This window comes from Hemitrygon akajei, chromosome 21 (assembly GCF_048418815.1).
Source record: "Hemitrygon akajei chromosome 21, sHemAka1.3, whole genome shotgun sequence".
In the NCBI taxonomy this organism is placed as follows: domain Eukaryota; kingdom Metazoa; phylum Chordata; class Chondrichthyes; order Myliobatiformes; family Dasyatidae; genus Hemitrygon; species Hemitrygon akajei.
Window position 1 is genome coordinate 35729009 of NC_133144.1, and position 23249 is coordinate 35752257.

Genomic DNA, 23249 nt, shown 5'->3' on the forward strand with positions numbered 1-23249 from the left:
GACTTGATGCCTCATAGCTATTGCATCACATTTCCTTACCACTGCAGAGAAAAATTATGCACAGAATGACAAGAGAGGCCACAAGTGTACTTTGGGATGTAAAATGTTTCAACCAGTGCTTATATGGGAGATAGTTTACCATCAATACTGATCAAAAACCACTGATGCCCATTTTCAATCCACAGATGTGACAAGAGTACTTGATGAGAATAGCTTGGACCCAAATGCTGGAGTATCTGAGACTAGGATTGAGACACAGTTTCAAACTGAATCAAGAAATTGAGCTTGAGACAAACATAGACAAAATCACAAGTAGGCTTACAATTGAGCACCAAACCTCAGTTCAGGTGATCCTCAAATGCTCAATCCTTGGTGCCCAAAACATGATTGCTTATTAGTGGGACAATCCTGAATACTTAAAGGAGCTATGCCAGCTATCCATACTCGGTGGAATTAGAGCAGCTAAACCTCGGAAGCTGGTACGGATGTGTGATATGTTAGCAGCAGAAGGGTGTTCCACTAACAGCAGCAGTACAAATGAAGGGATGGGCTCTATTTCTTGGAAGACACAATTACAGGATCAAATTCAAGAGGAGCTAATCATGGAAATGCTGATGGATTGCCCTGTTTACTCTTGGAAAATGAGATACCTGAAAAATTTACAAAAGAGGACACTCCTCATAACATATTTGCCCTAATGCAAATCAAAAGGGATTGAGAGTTATTGTACCATCCAACTCGAGAGCTAAGGTGCCAGAGGAGCTATATGCGGTCATCTGAATGTGAGCAAAATGAAAGTATTAGCTCTAAGTTTTGTATGGTGGCCTGGGATGGATTAGCACATCAAGCAGCTTGCCACACACTGTTTGGGATGCCAACATGTCCAGAAGATGCCAGGAGCAGCACCTATCCATCCCTAGGAATGGCCTGCTTTGCCCTGGCAGGGGATTCAGGTGGATTTTGCTGGACCATTCATTGATACAAGTTTTTCAGTAGTAATGGATGTAGTTAGAAAGTGGCCAGAAGTTACCAATAGCCTCCACTACAGCCTCGCACACTGATGACGTGTTGAGAAGCCTCTTCTCAAGGACTGGTGCTCTAGAACAGTTAGTGACAATAGACCACAGTTAGTTGCAAAACAGTTTCAGTTATTGCTGAAAATGAATGGAATAAGACATATTCGACTGTACTTCCTTAGAAGGTTGGCGTCATTCAATGTCTGTAGTGAGATGCTGAAGATGTTCTATAGGTCAGTTGTGGAGAGCGCCCTCTTCTTTGTGGTGGCGTGTTGGGGAGGAAGCATTAAGAAGAGGGACGCCTCACGTCTTAATAAGCTGGTAAGGAAAGCGGGCTCTGTCGTGGGCAAAGTACTGGAGAGTTTAACATCGGTAGCTGAGCGAAGGGCGCTGAGTAGGCTACGGTCAATTATGGAAAACTCTGAACATCCTCTACATAGCACCACCCAGAGACAGAGAAGCAGTTTCAGCAACAGGTTACTATCGATGCAATGCTCCTCAGACAGGATGAAGAGGTCAATACTCCCCAATGCCATTAGGCTTTACAATTCAACCGCCAGGACTTAAGAACTTTTTAAAAGCTATTATTAATGCTTTTTGAGACGGTGATTTAGATGCATATCATATTTTTTTACTGAGTTAAGTATTGTATGTAATTAGTTTTGCTACAACAAGTGTATGGGACATTGGAAAAAAAGTTGAATTTCCCCATGGGGATGAATAAAGTATCTATCTATCTATCTATCTATCTATTACATTTATATCGTATCACCCAGCTACAAATAGCTTGGCAGGAAGTTTTATCCGGAGTCTAAAGAACAATAGCAACAGAGCACTCTACACTGACACTGAATCGAAAGCTCGCCAATTTCCTCCTTGGATATCCTGGGTTGGCCCTTGTGCTTATGCTTAGATTTCCTGAAACCCAATCTCAGAAGGACTATGCAGGACAAACTACTGAGACAAATTGAGATCTCCTCAAACAAGGAGATTCAATGTTTTGCTCCTGGACAAGCAGTGATCAAAAAGTTATCAAAACGTGGATACTTGGAAAGATTTAAGGACAGAACTGGACCCAATCTCCAACACAATGCAGATCGCGTCTGAAGTCATCTGGAGATGATATATCAATCAGTTGAAAAGAGCAGAGTCAATTGCTAGAGAAGTAAGCTGGCTATCACTGACAGTCTCAAAGAGGAGGCCCTGGAACTTGAGATTGTTTCACAGCCACATGTCTCACCAGCCAAACACAGTGATCCCTCGCCCTTTTCAGGAAAGATGGTATCCCACATGAGTAAGAAATTCTCCATATATGTATAATGTATACACATCAATGTATGTATACAGTATACAAACTTGACATTCGTCTCCTAACAGGCAACCACAAAACATAGAATTCCAGAAGAACCCATAAAAAAGAAGACTGTCAAACACCCCAATGTGCAGAGAAAATTTTAAAAAAATAATGCAAACAATAATCGCAAGCAAATAACGTTCTGAACTGAAGACGACAAAGAGTTCAGAGTTCAGACAAAGAGTTCAGAGTTCAGAGCCACCCATAGCTCAGAGTAGAGCTGAGTAAAAGTCAAAGTGTAGCAAGCTAAACCGGCCCATCCTTCACCTCAGGCCCCGGCAACTTGAGCTTTTCAATTGGGCCCGGTGCCTAAATAGTCCAAACGTCGGGTTCAGTCATTTCAATACACACTGGGGCCCAGGCCCTGCCACCTAGTTTCTACCTGTATACAACCTTTCCGATTCAGCACGGTACTTAAATCATCGTCCAAACATTAAGTTCTGTCACTTTGGTCTGCTCTGGGGCCTGGACACCACCACCTCGATTCTGCCTGCACATGACCTTTCCATACAGATGACTAGAGAGCAATATGTTGCATATTTGAGTTGAGATGCATTCTATATTGAGTTGAAGCTTATAGCTAAGTGTGGAGGAGTGTTGTGTATTTAATATTTCAGTAATATGTGAGTAATATTGTAAATATATTGTTTGATTAAGCATTCTTTGGTATTGACATAATTCACTAGGGGTTATAGTGTATGTGTGAATGTCATGCTGTATGTCATTACACCACCATTTTCTGTGCTATATGTTCATTATAATAACTCAGTGACACGTTGCCTGAAAATTGTGCCCCTCCAGACTTGACTATCGTTCAGTTAAAGGTTAATTTTCATCTCGGCCTCCTTGACCTGACTGGGCTCCATACAGTAAAATCATTGCTAGAAGATGAAGCAGACCTTTTTCTGTTCTCTAAGTGTGCCTGTATCCCTTACTCAGGGCCTGATGTTTGGTTATGCCACGGACGAGACGGAAGAGTGCATGCCGCTGACGATTATCCTCGCACACCAGCTCAATTCTCGCATGGCCGAGCTGCGGCGTAACAATGTGCTGCCCTGGCTCCGGCCTGATTCCAAAACCCAGGTGTGTTATACTTTACCCCATTTCTTTCCCATTGCTGAAGTCAGCAGACAAAATTGGCGGGTTTGCAGTTAGCCGAGCCAGGTGCAGGACTAACATGGCGGGCATGTTTCCCCTGCAGGTGACGGTGCAGTACAGCCAGGTGAACGGGATGGTCATCCCTACTCGCGTGCACACCATCGTCATCTCTGTGCAGCATGGCGAAGACATTGGGCTGGAGGAAATGCGCAGTGCCCTGAAGGAGAAAGTTATTAATTTTGTGGTGCCCAGCAAGTACCTGGATGACGACACCATCTATCACCTCCAGCCCAGCGGGCGGTTCGTGATCGGAGGACCACAGGTCAGTGGCATGAGAACCCTACAGTAGCTGAGGGAAGATAAATCAAATGCAATTTGGGTAGAGCAGGTGAGAAGGAACTGCTTGGAGCCTCAGCGGACAGATAGCAAAAGACCCACGGAGGAACTGTCAGAAATATTTTGCACAGGGAGTTGCTGAAATCTGGAATCCATTGCCAGATTCAGTAACATTAAGCTGGAAACAGATACAATCATGACATCATGAGGAAAGAAGGAAGGAATGGGATCGATGTAAGGGCTACCTCAGCACCATACAATCCAGTCATTGAACTCTCGGCCTTTGAGGTTAACCGATTAAACGGTGTCTGGTCTGATGAAAGCTAGTGACATCCTGGTGCAGTAGGCCATATTCTCTGATCGTGTGACAGTCACAGCTGTTTCGCATCAATTTCCCGTTCCAGCCAGTCATTCCGTTCGGCTTGCTCTTTCATTAGAAATGTCACTGCATCAGGCGCTAGACAGCAGCCTAGGAAAAAAGGGTTCCCCTTAGGCACACCAGGAGTAATCTATTCACAGAGCCAAGGGTGGGTGAGGTCCAAAGTAAATAGTTTTCACCTGTAGTTATCAAGGAAACAGAGATGGAATAATAATTCGGTGACCTCACATCTCAAAACTATGCCCCTATTATAAGCTACGCTTATAATATGGAGCAGGTCAGCAGTCAGAAGGGCAGGGTTTTAGATGTTAGGTGTTAGAGACATAAGGGTTAATAATAGTAATAATATTCATAATAATAAATTTAATGAGCACTTTTCATGCAAACGATGTACTTCAAAGTGCTTTACAATTGGATAAAATGCAAACATGAAAATAAAAGACAAATAAATAGGTTAAATAAACTGGTTTTGAGTAGGTATGTAAACGTGTCAACTGAGTCTTATAGTTTTGGTATTGAATTCCACAGTTCAGGAGCATAGTTCAAAAAGCTGACCTGCCAATTATCTTTTGAGGGAGATTGTTTAAATTTAAGAGACCGGCAGAAGAAGACCCAAGAGCTCGAGCAGGATTATAAAACAAAAGTGATTCTGTGATGTACTCTGGTCCTAGACCAGAGAAAGGTTTAAAAACAAGTAAGAGAATTTTAAAATCCATTCTAAAAGATACAGGAAGCCAATGCAGATTAATTATGATGGAAGTGATATGTCTTGATATCCTGGTTTTAGTTAAAAATCTAGCAGCAGCTTTCTGAGTGAGTTGAAATTTGTCAATATATGGCTTTGGAAGGCCAGCAAAACATGCATTGCAGTAATCTCTAGTCTATTCGATATAAAGGTGTGAATTAGTTTATCAGCATCTTTACGTGACAGAACCGGACATACCTTTGCACAGTTTCTTTAGTGTAGAATGCTGCTCTGGTTTTTATACACGTAGAATTTAAAATTTAGATTTGAATCAAGGGTAACACGCAGGGTAGTTACTTCTGATTTTACATGAGGAGCCAAGTTCCCAAGTTTATCAAGAAGTTCATCTCTCTTGGCTTCAGGACCAACCTTGTTTTATTTTCATTTAGTTTTAGGAAATTATTCCTCATCTATTTGTTTTTTGCAGCCATACCAGACATCAGAGAAGATAGGGTGTTATCAAAGTTCAAAGTGAAATTTATTATCAGAGTACATACATGTCACCACATACAACCCTGAGATTCTTCTTCCTGCAGGCATACTTAGCAAATCTATAGAACAGGAACTGTTAGCTGTAAACAAACTGTGTGAAAACAGATATAAATAAATAGCAATAAATAATGAGCATGAAATAACAATATAACAGAATCCTTAAGTGAGTGTAGTTTTCCCCTTTTGTTCAAGAGCTTGATGGTTGAGGAGCAGTAACCTGGTGGTTTGAGTCCTGAGGCAGGCACAACTGAGATTGTGTGTCTTTTGCCTAACTGAGGAAATCAAGTTTATGTTCTTTAATGATGTGTCCTAAGAGGAGCAGGTATAAGGAGAAGAGTAGGGGACCAAGATAGCTTCCCCGAGCAACACCAAAAGGTACATTGTATCTCTTAGAAAATTGGTCTCCAAGACAAGACAAAAAATTTTCTCTCAGATATACAAGTGAAACCAATTAAAGGGCACTATCAAAGAGGCCAACCCAGTTATCAAGGCCATCTAGGAGAATGTTGTGGTCAATTGTGTCGATGGAGCATTAGAACTGAGACCCTGTTGGCATCAGTACTGAGCCTAAACTCATTAGCAATTTTGATAAATCCCCACATTGTCATGGGAAGCAAGAGAGGAAATAACAGATCCTGACAGATTTGCACCTTCATTAGTCGCAGGTGAGATACCAGTAAAATGAAGGATAGTTAATATTTTCCTTTATTTAAGGAGAGCACCAGGGATAAGCCAAGTAACTACAAAACAGTGAGCCTTAATGTCGATGACAGAGAAATTATTAGAGAAAATTCTAAATTTTAATGTACATTTGGTAAGACAGGGGCCTTAATCAGCATTGTTTTATGCAAAGGCAATCCTATCTCAACAATTTGATTTATTTTTGAGGAAGTAACTAAGGATGTCAGCAAGGCAGTAGGCCTTGTTTATGTGGTTTAGAAAGACCTATAACAAGATTCTGCACTGTGTTCAGGCACATGGAATCCTAGGAGAACTGGGTAGAAACATAGAAGCATAAAAATCTCCAGCCCATTACAGGCTCTACAGTCCACAGTGTTGTGCTGTCCATGTAACCTACTCTAGAAACTGCCTAGAATTTCCCTACCACAAAGCCCTCTGTTTTTCTAACCTCCATGTACCTAGCTAAGAGTCTCTTAAAAGACCCTATTGTATCCAGCTCTACCACCTTCGCTGGCAGTGCATTCCACGTACCCACCACTCTCTGTGTGAAGAACTTACCTCTGACATCCCCCTTGTACCTACTTCCAAACACCTTAAAACTATGCCCCCTCATGTTAGCCATTTCAGCCCTGGGAAAAAGCCTCTGGCTATCTACACAATCAATGCCTCTCATCATCTAATACACCCCTATCAGCTCAAGGCCGAGTTCACTCAACCTATTCTCATAAGGCATGCTCTCCAATCCAGGCAACATCCTTGTAAATCTCCTCTGCACTCTCTCTATAGTATCCACATCCTTCCTGTAGTGAAGTGACCAGAACTGAACACAGTACTCCAAGTGGGGTCCGACCAAGGGCTTATATAGCCATAACATTATCTCGCGGCTCTTGAACTCAATCCCACGGTTAATGAATACCAACACACCATATGCCTTCTTGAGAACACTGTCAACCTGCATAGCAGCTTTTTGGATAATTGGGTCTACAATTGACCTGTAAATAGAAAGCAGAGCATGATAGTGGAAGGTCACTTTCCTGATTTGAAGTCTGTAATTCGTGCTGTACCACAGGGATCAGTGCAGGAACCCTTGTTTTTTTTGTTGTATATCAATGACTTGGATGTGAATGCAGGAGGAGAGGTATCATTAGTAAGTTTGTGGATGATACAAAAGTTGGCCAGTTGCGGATAGTGAGGGAAGTCTGAGGCAAAAGCAGGATATACATAGATCAAATGGAAAGCTGGACTGAATACGATCCCAATAAGGGTGAAGTGGTGTATTTTTGGAAGTCAAATTGGAGTAGGACATACACAGTAAATATTTGTAAGGAATATTAATGAACAGAACCAGCTTGGCATTCAGGTCAGTAGTTCAGCGAAAGTAGTTACACAGGACAATAGAGTGGTGAAGAAGGCATATGGCATGCTTGCCTCTTTAGGTAAAGGCATAGGATAAAAAGATCAGGACATTTTATTTATTTATTTACAGAGATAGAATGCAGAATAGGCCCTTCCAGCCCTTTAAGCTGAATCCCCCAATTTAGTCCTAGCCTAATCAGAGGACAGTTGACAATGACTAATTAACCTGCCAACCAATGTGTCTTTGGACTGCAGAAAGAAGCCAGAGCACCCAACGGAAACCCACACTGTCACGGGCAGAATGTGCAAGCTCCTTACAGGCAGTGGCAGGAATAATGTGGCAACTTTTCAGAACACTAGTTACACCACACGTGGAATAAAGTGTGCAGACCTGGTCACCATACTAGAGGAGGGATGTGGTTGTGCTCGAGAGAGTGCAAATGAGATTTACCAGGAAGTTGCCTGGATTTAAGGATTTAGTAATGGGGAGAGACTGGATAAGCTAGGTTTGTTTTCTCTGGAGCAAAGGAGACTGCGGAGTGACCTAATTAGTATATAAAGTAATGAAAGCCATGAATAGGGCAGAATTTCATTATTCTTCCCTTGGTAGGGGTATCACAAACAAGAGGGCATGTGTTTAAGGTGAGAGAACTTGAAAGGGGATTAGAAGGGTAAATTGTTTACACAGAGGGATTTGATGTCTGAAATACATAGCCAGAGGAGGTGGGGGTAGAGAAACACAATTAGGCAAATATATAATGCTATGAACATAATGTGTGCAAATGGAAATCATGTAGATGGGGAGGAAAGGTCAACACAGATGATGGACTGAATGGCCTGGATCTGAGCTGTACGGCAGAATAAACCCAAGGTGGGTCTTATATAAACTAGAGGTAGGCCTGATCAGTATGTTATCCAATAACAAACAGATAGGGAGTGTAAGTTTCTCCAAGCGTTCTTTACAAAAATCTGCGCTCACACCCTATACTGTTCGCAATCGCTCTGTATCTTGTGCTTGGTTTGTTTAGGGTGATGCCGGAGTCACTGGCCGGAAGATCATTGTGGACACATACGGGGGATGGGGAGCTCACGGCGGTGGAGCCTTCTCAGGCAAGGACTACACGAAGGTTGATCGATCTGCTGCTTATGCAGCTCGTTGGGTAGCCAAGTCCCTGGTGAAGGCTGGCCTGTGCAAACGTGTCCTGGTGCAGGTGAGGGCTTTGTTGCTTCGAGGTTTCACATCAGACGCTTCGGGTTTCCATGTACTCTATAGTGACTGCCCTTTAATGGCAGAATTCTCCAGTTTTACTGAAATGGATTAAAGCTTCCATTTAACCAGTGCAGTAATGCATCACCACTGTGGTAAGCATCCATGCATTAATAACAATAGAGCCATTTCTAGACCAGTGCTTATTTTAGGAAAGACATTTAGGCTGGTTTGAACATGGAGTTTGAACAACACTGCTTCACACTAACTATAAAGTGGGACAGAATTGTAGGATCCTTACAGCTCAGGAGAAGGACAAGTGGCACATTGATTCAATGTCAGCTCCAAATCAAGCTATCATATCTGGCCTATTCCTCTGCTTTCTGATTTACAGCCCAGCTTAATCGCAGTATTCCAAGCTGTGTAAATAACTCCCTGCTAATGAACTCTTTTGAGACCCAACTTAGAAGCTCTCTGCATCTGACCAGCCTCAAAGCACGTGGGTTGTTCTGAATGGGACATGGATGACATGGCCATGCTACACGATTAGCAGAAGCTCAGCGCGCCACTGGCTCATGAGGTTAAAGGAAATGCAGAAGGCAGTGTAGTAAACGGGGGCCCAGTGGGCTTCAGGTCGGGAGATGATGGTGTCCAGGTAAGGTGAGCCAGCTTCACCACATCTCACCACCCCTCACAGTGAGTGAAATGCAGTTACAAAAGAGTGTAACACTTTCTGCTGATCAACAGAATTCTGAATCATCAAGATCCATTTATAATCCAGTATAGCTACTGAATTTAAGAAACCTAACCGAGGTGGGTCTATTAAGTGGTTTATTTTCCATGTGACGTCCACAATATGCAACAAATTTACTTGTTATCAACTTTGTGACAAACAAAAGAATATTGGCACAGTCAAATTCCGAGGTCAAGGTGAAAGGTGCCAAGAGATTTTTAAAATTGGAAACAAGGCAAACACAATCCTCACAGCCTACAATTCACCCAGTGAGATCAGCGGCTCGAGATCAGGATGATGCAAGAGACAGTGCTGTTGCCTCATAGCTAAAGATTTCTATCCAACATCTGGATCTGTCTTTATGGAGTTTGCATGCTCTCACTGTGACTAAAGAGGATAAAGATTGTATTAGATCAAAAGAAAATCTACAGTATAAAACAGGCTAAGTCCACACCAACCATCCAACGCACATTAACACTAATCCCACACTGATCCCATTTCATTTTGATCAATTCCTCACAGATTTTATCATTCATCCACAATGAAGGGCCATTTAGCAGGACCAAAGTGTGTGTGTGTATCAACACTTAGTAGCCACTGAGTGTATGTTCCTGATCTTCCGCTGCTGTAGCCCATCTACTTCAAAGTTTGACAGGTTGTGTGTTTAGAGAGGCTCTTCTGCAGAAATAATGCATGGTTCTTATTGTTATTATTGCCTGCCTGTCAGTCCGAAGCAGTCTGACCATTCTCGTCTGATCTCTCTCATAACGAGACGTTTCCACACACAGAACTGCCACTCACTAGATTTTTTTTTTGTTTTTTGACATCATTTTCTGTAAACTTTAGAAACTGTTGTGCATGAAAATCCCAAGTGATCAGTAGTTTCTGAGATACTCAAACCACCCCGCCTAGCACCAAAGATCATTCCGCAGCAAAGTCACTTAGATTAAATTTCCACCCCATTCTGATGTTTGGTCTGAACAACAACTGAACCCCTTGACCATGTCTGCATGCTTCTATGCATTGAGTTGCTGCTATGAGATTGGTAGAATAGATATTTGCATTAACAAACAGGTGTACAGGTATACCTAATAAAGTAGACTCTGTGTGTGTGTGTGTGTGTGTGTGTGTGTGTGTGTGTGTGTGTGTGTGTGTGTGTGTGTGTGTGTGTGTGTGTGTGTGTGTGTGTGTGTGTGTGTGCGCGCGTGTGTGTGTGCATGCGCGTGCGCTCTCAGCAGTGCAACAGAGACAGATCTCCAATCATCCTAGACCTGCTTGCCTTTGGAACAATACCTCACTTTGCCAAGACTGGATGGTAGCTGGTGTCAGCCCCAACAGGCTGCATAAAGAAATGGGATCATGGTGATTCACACCTTCCGATCTCAGTCCAAAGAAAGATCATCTCATTCTATTATCAATATAATTAACTATCTCTGAGATAAATGACCATACAATGGCTTATAACCTTGGTGTCAATTTACAAATGATGTCCCCGCCTTTTGATACAAAAAAGAATTATGCATCTGAACTATTTGACATGATATGTGAAGAGCCTGCTGCCTTTGTTAGGATGCATCCATTACACAGTCTATGATCTGATGAAGACAGATGGACCTTTTCCAAGCCCTCCCGTGGATGATGCTGCCATGGAGATATCGGGTTGGGAATGCTTGGATCTAACAAAAGTGGCGAGTCATCTAACCCAAAACTGGTTGGTGACTGACTTACACAAGGTTTGATAGGACTTCCACCAACTCAGTTACTTTTGTTTGTGTGATTGTGAGTGAATATAATTCTGTATGTGTCGCTGTCGATGGTAACTCTATGAGCCAAAAATTAAGCGATTGTGTTAGGGTAGGTGTATTTAATTATTTCAAGCTCTGCATAAATCTAGGCATGAGTGAATGTGATTGTGGGTGGCAGTGATTTTGAGTTGGCAACCATTGCTTTATCCATAAGGTATGCATTCAACCATAGTATAACTGGGGACCCACTGAAGCCTCTTCCTGAGCAGGCTCTTCCTGTTGTATCACACAGGTTTCCTATGCCATTGGTGTTGCTGAACCACTCTCCATCTCCATCTTTTCCTATGGAACTTCTCAGATGGGTGACAAAGCTCTGATGGAGATCGTGATGAAGAATTTTGACCTTCGACCCGGTGTGATTGTCAGGTAAAATGAACTTGTTGCATTTTGTTGTAGGACTGCAGCAGTGGGGTATTGGCACATGCTTGTCTGAGCTTTACACACCATTCATGGTGTAAACATTGCCATCATCTGACAGGTTGTTTGCAAGGGGCGAATAGCAGAAGTGGTACATTCGCTCCCAGTCCTGTCAGTTCCTGCAAAATCAGCCACAGGATAATGCTCCTGTGCCCAGTTTAAGATGAGCATGCCAGTATACCGTGCCATCTTCCCTATCAGCTGATAAACAAGGAGTTCCAACTCCACTTCAGGATTTTCCTAGGAGTTTAAACATGAGGCTTCCCAGTACCCGAAATTCAAGCAACTTTCATTCCCCCACCGTCCTATCTCTACACATTTATAACTAGCAGGCAAAACTGTTCAAAGAATGAAGCATTATTTACAGCTCCAGTGACTTTATTTTTTGCTCAGCAGAGTAACCTTTGTTATAAATATGCAGACAAGTGACCGGAAGGTGCTTTCTCTATGGTTTGACTTTTTCTAGTATCATTTCTCTTTTGTTACCCAAAAGAGTGAAGACTAGTCAATTTCTGCAGACACTAGGACAATCCTGGAGCGATTCTAACACCATGAATAAACATAAATTGTCTGGAATGGGAAACTGTCTTTATTCCTGGCCAGAGTATTTTTAAGCAGCAATCCCTGTAAAACAAACAATCTCAATTGTTTGTCTGCAGTTCCCCAGAGCATAAAATCCAGCAAAATGTCACATATTGTTTCCAGCCTAGAACATTATAGGGCTGCTTTTAATGAATAGAGAATGCTAATGGACAAAGAAGGGACAGATGATTAGCTTCATACAACAGAAAGAAATATCTTCATTTTCCTTTTGATCTTCTCTCAGAGGGTAGTGTCAGCTCCTGAGGATGGTGGATTTATTAGATATTTTTGAGGTAGACATAGATAAATATTTGAAAGATCAAGGAATTGTGGTATGTGGGGAACTGGCACAGAAGAGGAGCTGAAGCCAGCATAGATCAGACGATCATATTGAATGGCTTGTGGACTGAGTGATCTAATCCTGCTCCTATTGTCATGAAACAGAGTCCCTACTCAAAACTTCGACTGTTTATTTCCATGGATGCTGCATGATCGGCTGAGTTCCTCCATCATTTTGTGTGTGTTGCTTTGGGTTATTAGAATCTGCAGAATTTCTTGTGTTTATCCTATTGCCTTGTGTGTTTATGTACTATATCCACTTAACAGTAATATTTCTGTCAAAAATATTGGATTGGCGGTCTGTAGCTCTATATTCCAATATTTCTTAGCCTTTGTTACTTTCGACTTAACACCAAGCTTCTCCATCATGGTGTAAGGATCTAGATTTTACCTACATCAGGCTGCTATTACAGCTTATAGCTCAGCATTCAAGACAATCATACCATCAGTTCTAATCAACAAACTCCAACATCTGGGCCTCTGTATCTCCCTCTGCAACTGAATTCTTGATTTCCTCACCCGAAGACCACAGTCGATGTGGATTGGAAGTAACATCTCCTCTTCGCTGACAATCAGCACTACAGGATGCCATTCAGTACACTGTGTAAATTTGCGAATGACACAATTATTGCTGGCAGAATGTTAGATGGTAATGAGGAGGCGTACAGGAACAAGGTTGATCAGCTGGTTGAGTGGTGCTGAAACAACAACTTTGCACTCAACGTCAGTAAAACCAAGGAATTGATTGTGAATTTCAGGAGTGGAAGTCAAGGAAACACACACCAGTCCTCATCAAGGGATCAGCAGTGGAACAGGTCAGCAGTTTCAAGTTCCTGGGTATCAACATCTCTGAAGATTTACCTTGGGCCCAACATATTGATGAACTTACAAAGAAGGAACAACAACGGCTATAGTTCGTTAGAAGTTTGAGGAAACTTAGTATGTCACCAAAGATCCACAAACCTCCATGGAGGTACCATGGAGAACATTCTAACTGGTTGCATCACCATCTGGTATGCTGGGGCCATGGTTGGCAGAATGTTACTGGCGTGATGGGAAAAAACTTCAGAAAGTTGTAAACTCAGCCACCTCCATCAAGGACACTGGCCTCTCCAGCATCAAAAACACTTTCAAAAGGAAAAGCCTCAAAAAGCAACACCATTGTGGTCCATTGTGGACCCCATCACCCAGGACATGTCCTCTTTTCATTGCTACCATCAAGGAGGAGGTACGGGGGGGCGGGGGGGGGGGAGTCACGTGATGACGTAGGATCGAGACGTGGAAGTCCAGCTGTCCCGTAAAAAATCAGTAAATTAATGTTTAAGTGAAGAAAAGTTAGTAAATACTTTCTAAAAGTTACTTATAAACTACTCAGGATTGTTCCAAAATATGTCTCATAAGCAGAAGCAGAAGAAAACTACTACCTTGAAGACAACACAAGTCAGAAAAGAATCAAGGCCCGCCACCATGAAAGAGCCGCGGGCTCAAATGCATTTTACCTCCGGCGATACAGAGCAGGAAGTTGCAGCAACATCAACCGTCTCCAAAGAAAAAGAGCAACAAGAATTGTGCACGCGTGAAGGAAGGGGCATACGCAAACACAAGCAACCTGAACTACAAATCCCAGCTACGATCGGAACTGGAAGTGAAAGTGAATCTGAGGTAGATTCAGATTCTTTGGATAAATCAGACAAAGATGAAGGTAAAAGTTTTTCTGGAGACATAAGGACAACTTTGGTGCAAATAATGCATGAATTAAAAGCATTAAAAGTAATTAAAAAAGATATTAAAAATATGAAGATTATGTTTGACAAAATGATGAAAAAACAGGACAAAATGGATAAGAAAATTAAAGACTTGGAAGAAACAATGGGAGACATCATTGAAAGAATGAATAAAATGAAAGACAATATTTCTGCCCAGACATCAGAAAGAAAACAGTTGTTGGAAAAAGTGGATGTGCTTGAAAATTTTAGCAGACGAAATAATATTAAGATTGTTGGACTTAAAGAAGGTATAGAGAGAGAGGATCCAATAATTTTTTTTCAAAAATGGATTTTGGAAAATTTGGAAATGGAAGAAGGAACTCAGTTAATTGAAATGGAAAGGGTTCACAGAGCCTTAAGACCAAGACCTCAAGTTGATCAAAACCCACGATCAATCTTGATAAAATGCTTAAGATATCAAGATAAAGAAAAGATCCTGAAGGCGGCTGCCCAACATGCCAGAAAGAGAAACGGGCCATTGATGATAGAAGGGAAAACAGTTCTTTTCTATCCTGATATAAGTTATGACCTTTTGAAGAGAAAGAAGGAATTTAACCCAGCGAAAAAAGTTTTATGGGAAAAGGGTTATAAATTTATAATGCATCACCCGGCAACCCTGATAATTTTTTGGGATGACGGAAAAAGAAGATTTTTTACTGATTATCAGGATGCAGAAGAGTTTGCACAAAAACTCCCAAATATTCGCTAACCACAGCCAAAGATTTAAAAGTGAAACGGATTAAGGATGAAGACAGGGGACAGTGAATGGAATTGATGGACATTTAAGGACAGAAGAATATTTAAATATATTCTTAATTATATGATACAGGGGGAGAAAGGTAAAAATTTGAGAAATATTAATTGAGAGTAGTGATTTTTTTTCTTCTCGTATATATACTTTTTTATGTTACGGGGGAGCTGGGGGAACTTCAAATCGATTGCTATGGGATTCACGTGTGTAATCATGGCAATTGCCATGACCCGTACAATGGAGGGGGATAATGTTGTGTTTTTTTTTATCCATAACGTTAGTAGGGGGGTATTTTGTTACTTTTTTCTTTATAATCTATTTTTCTTCTATCTTTCTTTCTTTGCCTGGATGATCGGGGGGGAGACACATAGCAACATGGAGAATTTTAAAAAGATTCCCCAAGGTACTACGAAAGTTGAAAGATTAGGTATTATTATAGATTGAAGTAACCCTATTAAAAATAATGACTAATTTACTGAATTTTTAAAGTTTTAATGTTAATGGGTTTAATGGACGGTGAAAAGAAAAAGAATTTTAACATACATTAAGAAAATGAAAATAGATATAGCTTTTTTACAAGAAACACACTTAACAGAGATAGAACATCAGAAATTAAAAAGACATTGGGTCGGAAATGTTATTGCAGCTTCATTTAATTCAAAGGTGAGGGGAGTTGCAATTTTGGTTAATAAAACTTTACCAATTAAAATACAAAATGTATTAATTGATTCAGCGGGGAGATATGTAATTATACATTGTCAAATTTTTTCAGAACTATGGACTCTTATGAATATTTATGCACCAAATGAAAATGATGTAAAATTTATACAAGAGGCCTTTTCGAATTTGGCTGACGCACATGACAAAATATTAATAAGTGGAGATTTTAACTTTTGTCCAGACCCAGTTTTAGATAGATCAACAAAGGTTGTTACAAAATCAAAAGTAGCAAAATTAACTTTATCATTGATGAAAGATTTAAATCTGATTGATATATAGAGAAGAATTAATCCAAAAGAAAGAGATTATTCATTTTATTCAAATAGACACAAAACTTATTCAAGGGTAGATTTTTTCCTATTATCAACGAATATTCAAGACAGTGAAAAATATGGAATATAAAGCAAGAATATTGTCAGATCATTCCCCCTTGATAATGACAATGATAATGATGGATAAAGAGGAATCGATTTACAGATGGAGATTTAATTCAATATTATTAAAATGTCATTTTTGTGATTTTATGAAAAAGCAGATTCAGTTTTTTTTAGATACAAATTCACATTCAGTTGATGATAGATTTATATTGTGGGAAGCAATGAAGGCATATTTGAGAGGCCAGATAATAAGTTACACTTCTAAAATTAAGAAGGAATATATGGTAGAAATAGATCAATTGGAAAAAGAGATTACAAAATTAGAAAAAGAATCTCAAAGATATATGACAGAAGAAAAACAAAGACAACTTGTTAACAAGAAGTTACAATATAATACACTTCAGACATATCAAACAGAAAAAGCAATTATGAGAACTAAACAGAGAGATTACGAACTAGGTGAAAGATCACACAAGATTCTTGCTTGGCAGTTAAAAACAGACCAGACTTCCAAAACAATAAATGCAATTAGAACAAGTGTAAAAAAAATTACTTATGAACCTTTAGAAATTAATGAAACTTTTAAGAATTTTTATTCTGAGCTGTATCAATCAGAATCACAAAATGATAATGTCGAGATAGAAAGGTTTTTATCACAAATAACTCTTCCAAAATTGAATTCGGAAGAACAGAAGGGATTAGATTTGCCTTTTACATTAAAAGAGGTCGAAGAAGCTCTAGGATCACTTCAGAGTAATAAATCCCCAGGAGAAGATGGTTTTCCGCCCGAATTTTACAAAAAGTTTAAAGATGTACTAATTCCTCCTTTTATGGAGTTAATACACCATGCGGAAAGAACGCATAAACTTCCAGAATTTTTTTCAACAGCTATTTTAATAGTATTGCCAAAAAAAGATAGAGATCTTTTAAAGTCAACATCATATAGACCTATTTCTTTGTTAAATACCAATTATAAAATAATAGCAAAAATTTTATCTAGTAGATTATCTAAATACTTACCAAAATTAATACATATGGATCAAACAGGATTTATCAAAAATAGACAATCGGCAAATGCTGTAACCCGGTTACTTAGCATAATTCATTTGGCACAAAAGAGGGAGGAAATGAGTGTGGCAGTTGCTTTAGATGCAGAAAAAGCATTTGATAGATTGGTATGGGATTTTTTATTTAAGGTATTGGAAAAATATGGATTAGGAGTATCCTTTATAAAATGGATTAAAACCTTAAATACTAATCCCAAAGCTAAAGTAGTGACAAATGGTCAAATTTCAACATAATTTCAGTTAACAAGGTCAACTAGACAAGGTTGTCCATTATCACCTGCTTTATTTGTGTTGGCGATAGGACCATTAGCTGAATTAATTAGAACTGACCCAGATATTAAGGGTTTCAGAGTTAACCAGGAGGAATACAAGATTAACTTATTTGCTGACGATGTTCTGCTTTATTTAACAAACCCATTGTATTCGCTACGTAAATTATCTTCCAGATTGGAAGAATATGGGAAAATATCAGGCTACAAAATAAATTGGGATAAAAGTGAAATTCTACCTCTTACTAAAGGAGATTATAGTCAATGTCGATTAATAACTCAATTTAGATGGCCGATAAATGGTATAAAATATTTAGGTATAAGAGTTGATAATGATATAAAGAATTTATATAATTTAAATTATTTACCATTATTGAAAAAAATTCAAGAAGATCTTGATAAATGGATGATGTTACCAATAACATTAGTAGGCAGAGTAAATGCTGTAAAAATTAATATATTCCCTAGATTACAATATTTATTCCAAACACTACCAATACAACTACCCCAGAAGTTTTTTCAAGAGTTAAATAAATGTGTGAGGAAGTTCCTTTGGAAAGGTAAGATGTCAAGAATATCGTTGGAAAAATTGACATGGAAATTTGATCTCGGAGGGTTACAACTTCCAAACTTAAAGAATTCTTATAAAGCAAATCAACTTAGATTTATTGCATCTTTTTTTGATGAATTTAAGCCGGCATGGATTAGAATAGAACTAGATAAAATAGGAGAAAATATACCAGAAGATTTTATATATAAGGTGGAATCTAAATGGATACGGGAAAAGAAAGAATCTCCTATATTAAAACATTTGATTGATTTATGGAATAAGATAAATGTTGACGATGAGATAAGGAAATCTTTATTAGCAAAGAGACCTTTAATTCAAAATAAACTTATTCCTTTTACAATGGATAACCAACTTTTATACAACTGGTTTCAAAAAGGGATTAGATATATAGGAGACTGTTTTGAAGGAGGTATATTAATGTCATTTGATCAATTAAAGAATAAATACAAAATATCAAACAACACTCTTTTTTGTTATTTCCAATTAAGGGCTTATTTAAGAGATAAACTGGGTCAAACAATGTTATTGCTGAAACCTAATGAAATAGAAACTTTAATTCAAAAAGGAAAAATTAAAAAATTTATTTCTTGTATGTATAGTTTGATTCAAAAACAGGCAATTAAACAAGGAATTCATAAGTCATGACAAAAATGGGAAACTGACTTGAATATTAAAATTGAAGAAACAAGTTGGTCAAGACTATGTCTTGACAGTATGACAAATACAACAAATGTCCGGTTAAGATTAGTGCAATATAATTTTTTACATCAATTATATATTACACCACAAAAAATAAATTAATTAAACCCAAATTTATCTGATCAATGCTTCCGATGTAATCAAGAAATTGGTACTTTTTTACATTCTACTTGGTCTTGTTTTAAAATTCAACCCTGTTGGACAAATTTAAGAGTTTTACTGGAACAAATTATTGGAACACAACTTCCACATAACCCAATATTATTTTTACTAGGTGATATTGAAGGGATAAAACCGAAACCCAAATTGAATAAATATCAGAAAGAATTCATAAAAATTACATTGGCAGTAGCCAAAAAGGCTATTGCAGTTACTTGGAAATCGGATTCATACTTAAGCATAGATCGTTGGAAGAACAAAATCTTCAGCTGTATTCCACTTGAAAAAATTACTTATAATTTAAGAGATAAATATGAAACATTTCTGAAAATTTGGCACCCTTATTTACAAAAGATAGGATTAAATATATAGGTGCTCCGAAGATAAAATTACTGGTTATTTGGGGAAAGAAATAAATATATATACTAAAGCTATTATGAACTCCATGGAGCATGTGGGGATCTTCCGATATCCAGGCCTTCTTTCTTTCTTTCTTTCTTTCTTTCTTTCTTTCTTTTTTTCTTCCCTTTTTTTTCTTTCTTTCTATAGGGCTACGTTAGGGGGGAGGGGTTAAGGGGAGGGGGGAAGGGTTGATAATTTTTTTTTCCTTCTGTAATCATTTGAAAACTCAATTAAAAAAATTCTTTAAAAGGAGGAGGTATAGGAGCCTGAAAACACACTCTTTGTTTCAGGAAAGGCTTCTTCCCCTCCACCATCAGATTTCTGAATGGACAATGAACTCGTGAACACTACCTCACTATTTTTCTCTCTTTCCTTGCTCTCTTTTTGCACTATTTATTTACTTTAATTTTTACATATACTTATAGTAATTTATCATTTATATTACTATGTATTGCAATATACCGCTGCTGAAAAACAACATATTTCACGACATAGGCCTGTGATACCAAGCTTGATTCTGCTTCTGATGATTGCTGTATTTGTTGCTTCAGGCAACTTCAGTTTCCTTCCAGGCCATCAACGTTGCAGATGTGGTGTTTTTGTCTCTGGGGCCTCCCATTGCAGTAAGGGGAAGAATAATACTGGAGGGATCACAGAGAAATCCATATGTGCAGGGTAACATACAGGATAACACAGAGAGCTCCAAAGGTACAGAGTAATGTGCAAAGCAATACAGGAAACATGAACAGCTCTAGTTATGAAGAGAAACATGCAGAATAACATGGGGTCAGACAGAGATCCTCAAATGTACGGAATAGCATGCAGAGTAATACAATGGTAACTCAGAGAGCACTTAATGTGTAAGTAACATGCATGGTGGGAGGGATGAGAGACAGAGAGTTCCAAATGTACAGACTAACATGTAGAGAAACTCAAGAACACAATGAGCTCTAAATTTGCTCTTGACTTATTATCTGACTTCACAAAACAATACCCAAATGAATAAGTACATCATGCTGTGATGTTGCATAATTACATGTATGACAATGCGGTTCTCAAAAAAAAACTTGAAGCTAATTACCAGGGGTTAGAAGACTGAGATGTCAAGGGCGACCATAAGAAATGATCTGATAAGATAGAAACCAGGAAAGAATTGTTTCATTAAGAATATGGTTTCAATCCGCATCATGAAAAAGTCAAGGTTATTGCTTACAGTTATGCCTTTCTCCCTGTTCAACCTGTCTACCTTGTAACAGTAAAAAAAAATGTTTCCTCTTCTAGGGACCTAAACTTGAAGCAACCAATCTACCAAAAAACTGCCTGCTATGGACATTTTGGCAGGAATGAATTCCCCTGGGAAGTGGCCAAGAAGCTGATCTACTAACCGCACCAGCCTACTGATGCTTACACCAACCAACGAATGCACGAGGGGCTCCTTGCCCTGGGATTCCCTTTCAAATTGTCCATTACCAGTACTTACATGAGCTAGATCCAGATTCTTAACTACAGATGGGACCAACCACAGAAACATATCACAGTAGTAGGAAGTTGTAACTAGCTTCACTGTGAAAAGTGTTGCTTCTCCTTCCCTGGGAGCCTCCATCCAAAGTCTGGCACTTGATTCATGTCTCAGCAGTGGAGATAAAATATTTTCATTTAAAGGAATTACATCTTCTACTGTGATGGAGGAAGCTCTCAGCTGAATGACAAGATTTGTTTGAGTCTTTTTGTTCCCAAATCATGCTTACTGTCTTGTTAACAAAGACCACTGCAAACTGGGCCACAAATGAGCAAAATGTAGGGTATTAATTATCTGCTTAGATTGCCTGAAGCGTTGTGAAGAGCATTTCAATCAGTCTGTCTTCTCTGTTCTGTTCTCCTGCCTCCTCTATTTCAAAGGGGATAATCTGAATTCTACATGACATGGGTGCACACTGAAAAATAAGTCAATGATACAAGGGTGTACCTGCTTCACCTAATGCAAGTAAAAGTAATTTTATTTCAACAAAATATCTGATATGAAGCCTAAAAATGAATGGTTCAAAGTCCCTGAGGCAGTTGTTCAGTGATCTGGTGCTAGTCTTATCTCCAAATCATTCCAGTGATTTCAACACAAAAATATAAATGCCTCTGCATAATGGAGGAAGTCTCATACAGCCAGAGGCAAGGGCTACATGGTTACAGGTACTTCTTTCCAATGGGATGCTGATATGAAGTTGTGTCTGCTCACAGGTGAATTCCAAAGGCACATTGGCCCTTGGCCAGTACTTATTCCTCGATCAAACCCTACGTAGTTTATCTGGTCTTAAACGCTTTGTCATATATGGGAGCTTGCTGTGCTATGGATTCTTTGCAATACCATGATAACTTCATTTCAAAAGTATTTATTTGACTTTAAAGTACTTTTGGACATTCTATGGATATGATAGGTGCTATATAAATGCAACTTCTTTCATGGTAGACCTAGTATACACCAAAAAAAAAGGAATCTTATAATTCTTTACCTCCTGTTGTTTTCTTCAATCTTTCTTTGAGTCATAATCATAGAAAAGTACAGCACCGGAACAGGCCCTCTGTCCCATCCAGTCCACGCTGAACTATTTAAACCGCCTACTCCCATCAATCTGCATCAGGACCATAGGTCTCCATACCCCTGCCATCCGTGTACTTCTTTTAAATGTCAAAATTGAGCTTTCATCCACCACGTGCTGCCACACTCTCACAACCCTCTGAGTGAAGAAGTTTCCCTTCACGTTCCTCTTTCACCCTTAACCTATGACCTCTATTTGTAGTCCTATCAAACCTCAGTGGAAAAGCCTGCTTGCATTTATCCAATCTGAACCTCTTATAATTTTGTATACCACTATCAAATCCTCATATCAATCTTCTACATTCTAAGGGTAAAGTCCTAACCTGTTCAATCTTTCCTTATAACTCAACAACATCCTCGTAAGTTTTCTCTGTACTCTTTCAATCTTACTTACATCTTTCCTGTGGATAGGTGACTAGAACTGCGCACATTACTCCAAATTAGGCCTCACCAATGTCTTATACAACTGCAACATAACATCCCATCCTCTGAACTCAATACTTTGATTGACAAAGGCTAATATGCCAAAAGCTTTCACCCTATCTATCTACTTTTAATATGGACCTTTGTTCTACCACACTCCTCAATGTCCGACCATTCACTGTGTAAGACCTATCCTGGTTGGTATGACCGAAGTATAACACCTTGCACTTGTCTGCATTAAATTCCATCTATGATTTTTCAGCCCATTTTTCCAGCTGGTCCAGATCCCGCTGCAAGTCTTGATAGATAGTCTTCCTTGCACCCCCAATCTTAATGCTATCTGCAAATTTGGTGATCCAATTAACCACGCTAACATCCAGATCATTGATATAGATGACAAACAGCAACTGACCCAGCACTGATCCCTATGGCACTCCACTAATCACAAGCCGCCAGTCAGAGAGGCAACCATCTACTACCACTCTCTGGCTTCTCGCACAAAGCCAATGTCTAATCCAATTTGCTACTTCATCTTGAATGCTGAGCGATTGAACCTTCTTGACCAACCTCCCACTTGGGACCTTGTCAAATGCCTTGCTAAAGTCCAAGAAGACAACATCTACTGCATTGCCTTCATCCACTTTCTGGTAACATCCTTGAAAAACTCTACAAGATTGGTTAGAGATGACCTATCACACATGAAGCCATACTGACTATCCTTAATCAGTCCATGTCTATCCAAATACTTATAAATCCAGTTCCTTAGAATATCTTCCAATAACTTCCCCACTACTGATTTCAGGCTCACCAGTCTATAAATTCTTGTTTTATTTTCAAAGCCTTTCTTGAACAGCAGAACAACTTTGGCTATCTTTCAATAGTCTGGCACCTCACCTGTCACCAAGGATGGTTTTA

The 23249-nt window shown here is 39.2% G+C and overlaps 1 protein-coding gene across 1 annotated transcript in view; it reads left to right on the forward strand.

Annotated features, from left to right (window-relative positions):
- LOC140714206 (S-adenosylmethionine synthase-like) overlaps positions 1-21331 on the forward strand; it is a 36861-nt gene extending 15530 nt beyond the window's left edge. Inside the window, exons 5-9 of the mRNA XM_073025193.1 lie at positions 3310-3453; positions 3572-3790; positions 8486-8668; positions 11435-11568; positions 20603-21331. Coding sequence (XP_072881294.1) covers positions 3310-3453; positions 3572-3790; positions 8486-8668; positions 11435-11568; positions 20603-20705 — 783 coding nt within the window. The 3' untranslated portion in view covers positions 20706-21331. The remainder of the gene's footprint in view (positions 1-3309; positions 3454-3571; positions 3791-8485; positions 8669-11434; positions 11569-20602) is intronic.
- The last annotated feature ends 1918 nt before the right edge of the window (positions 21332-23249 follow it).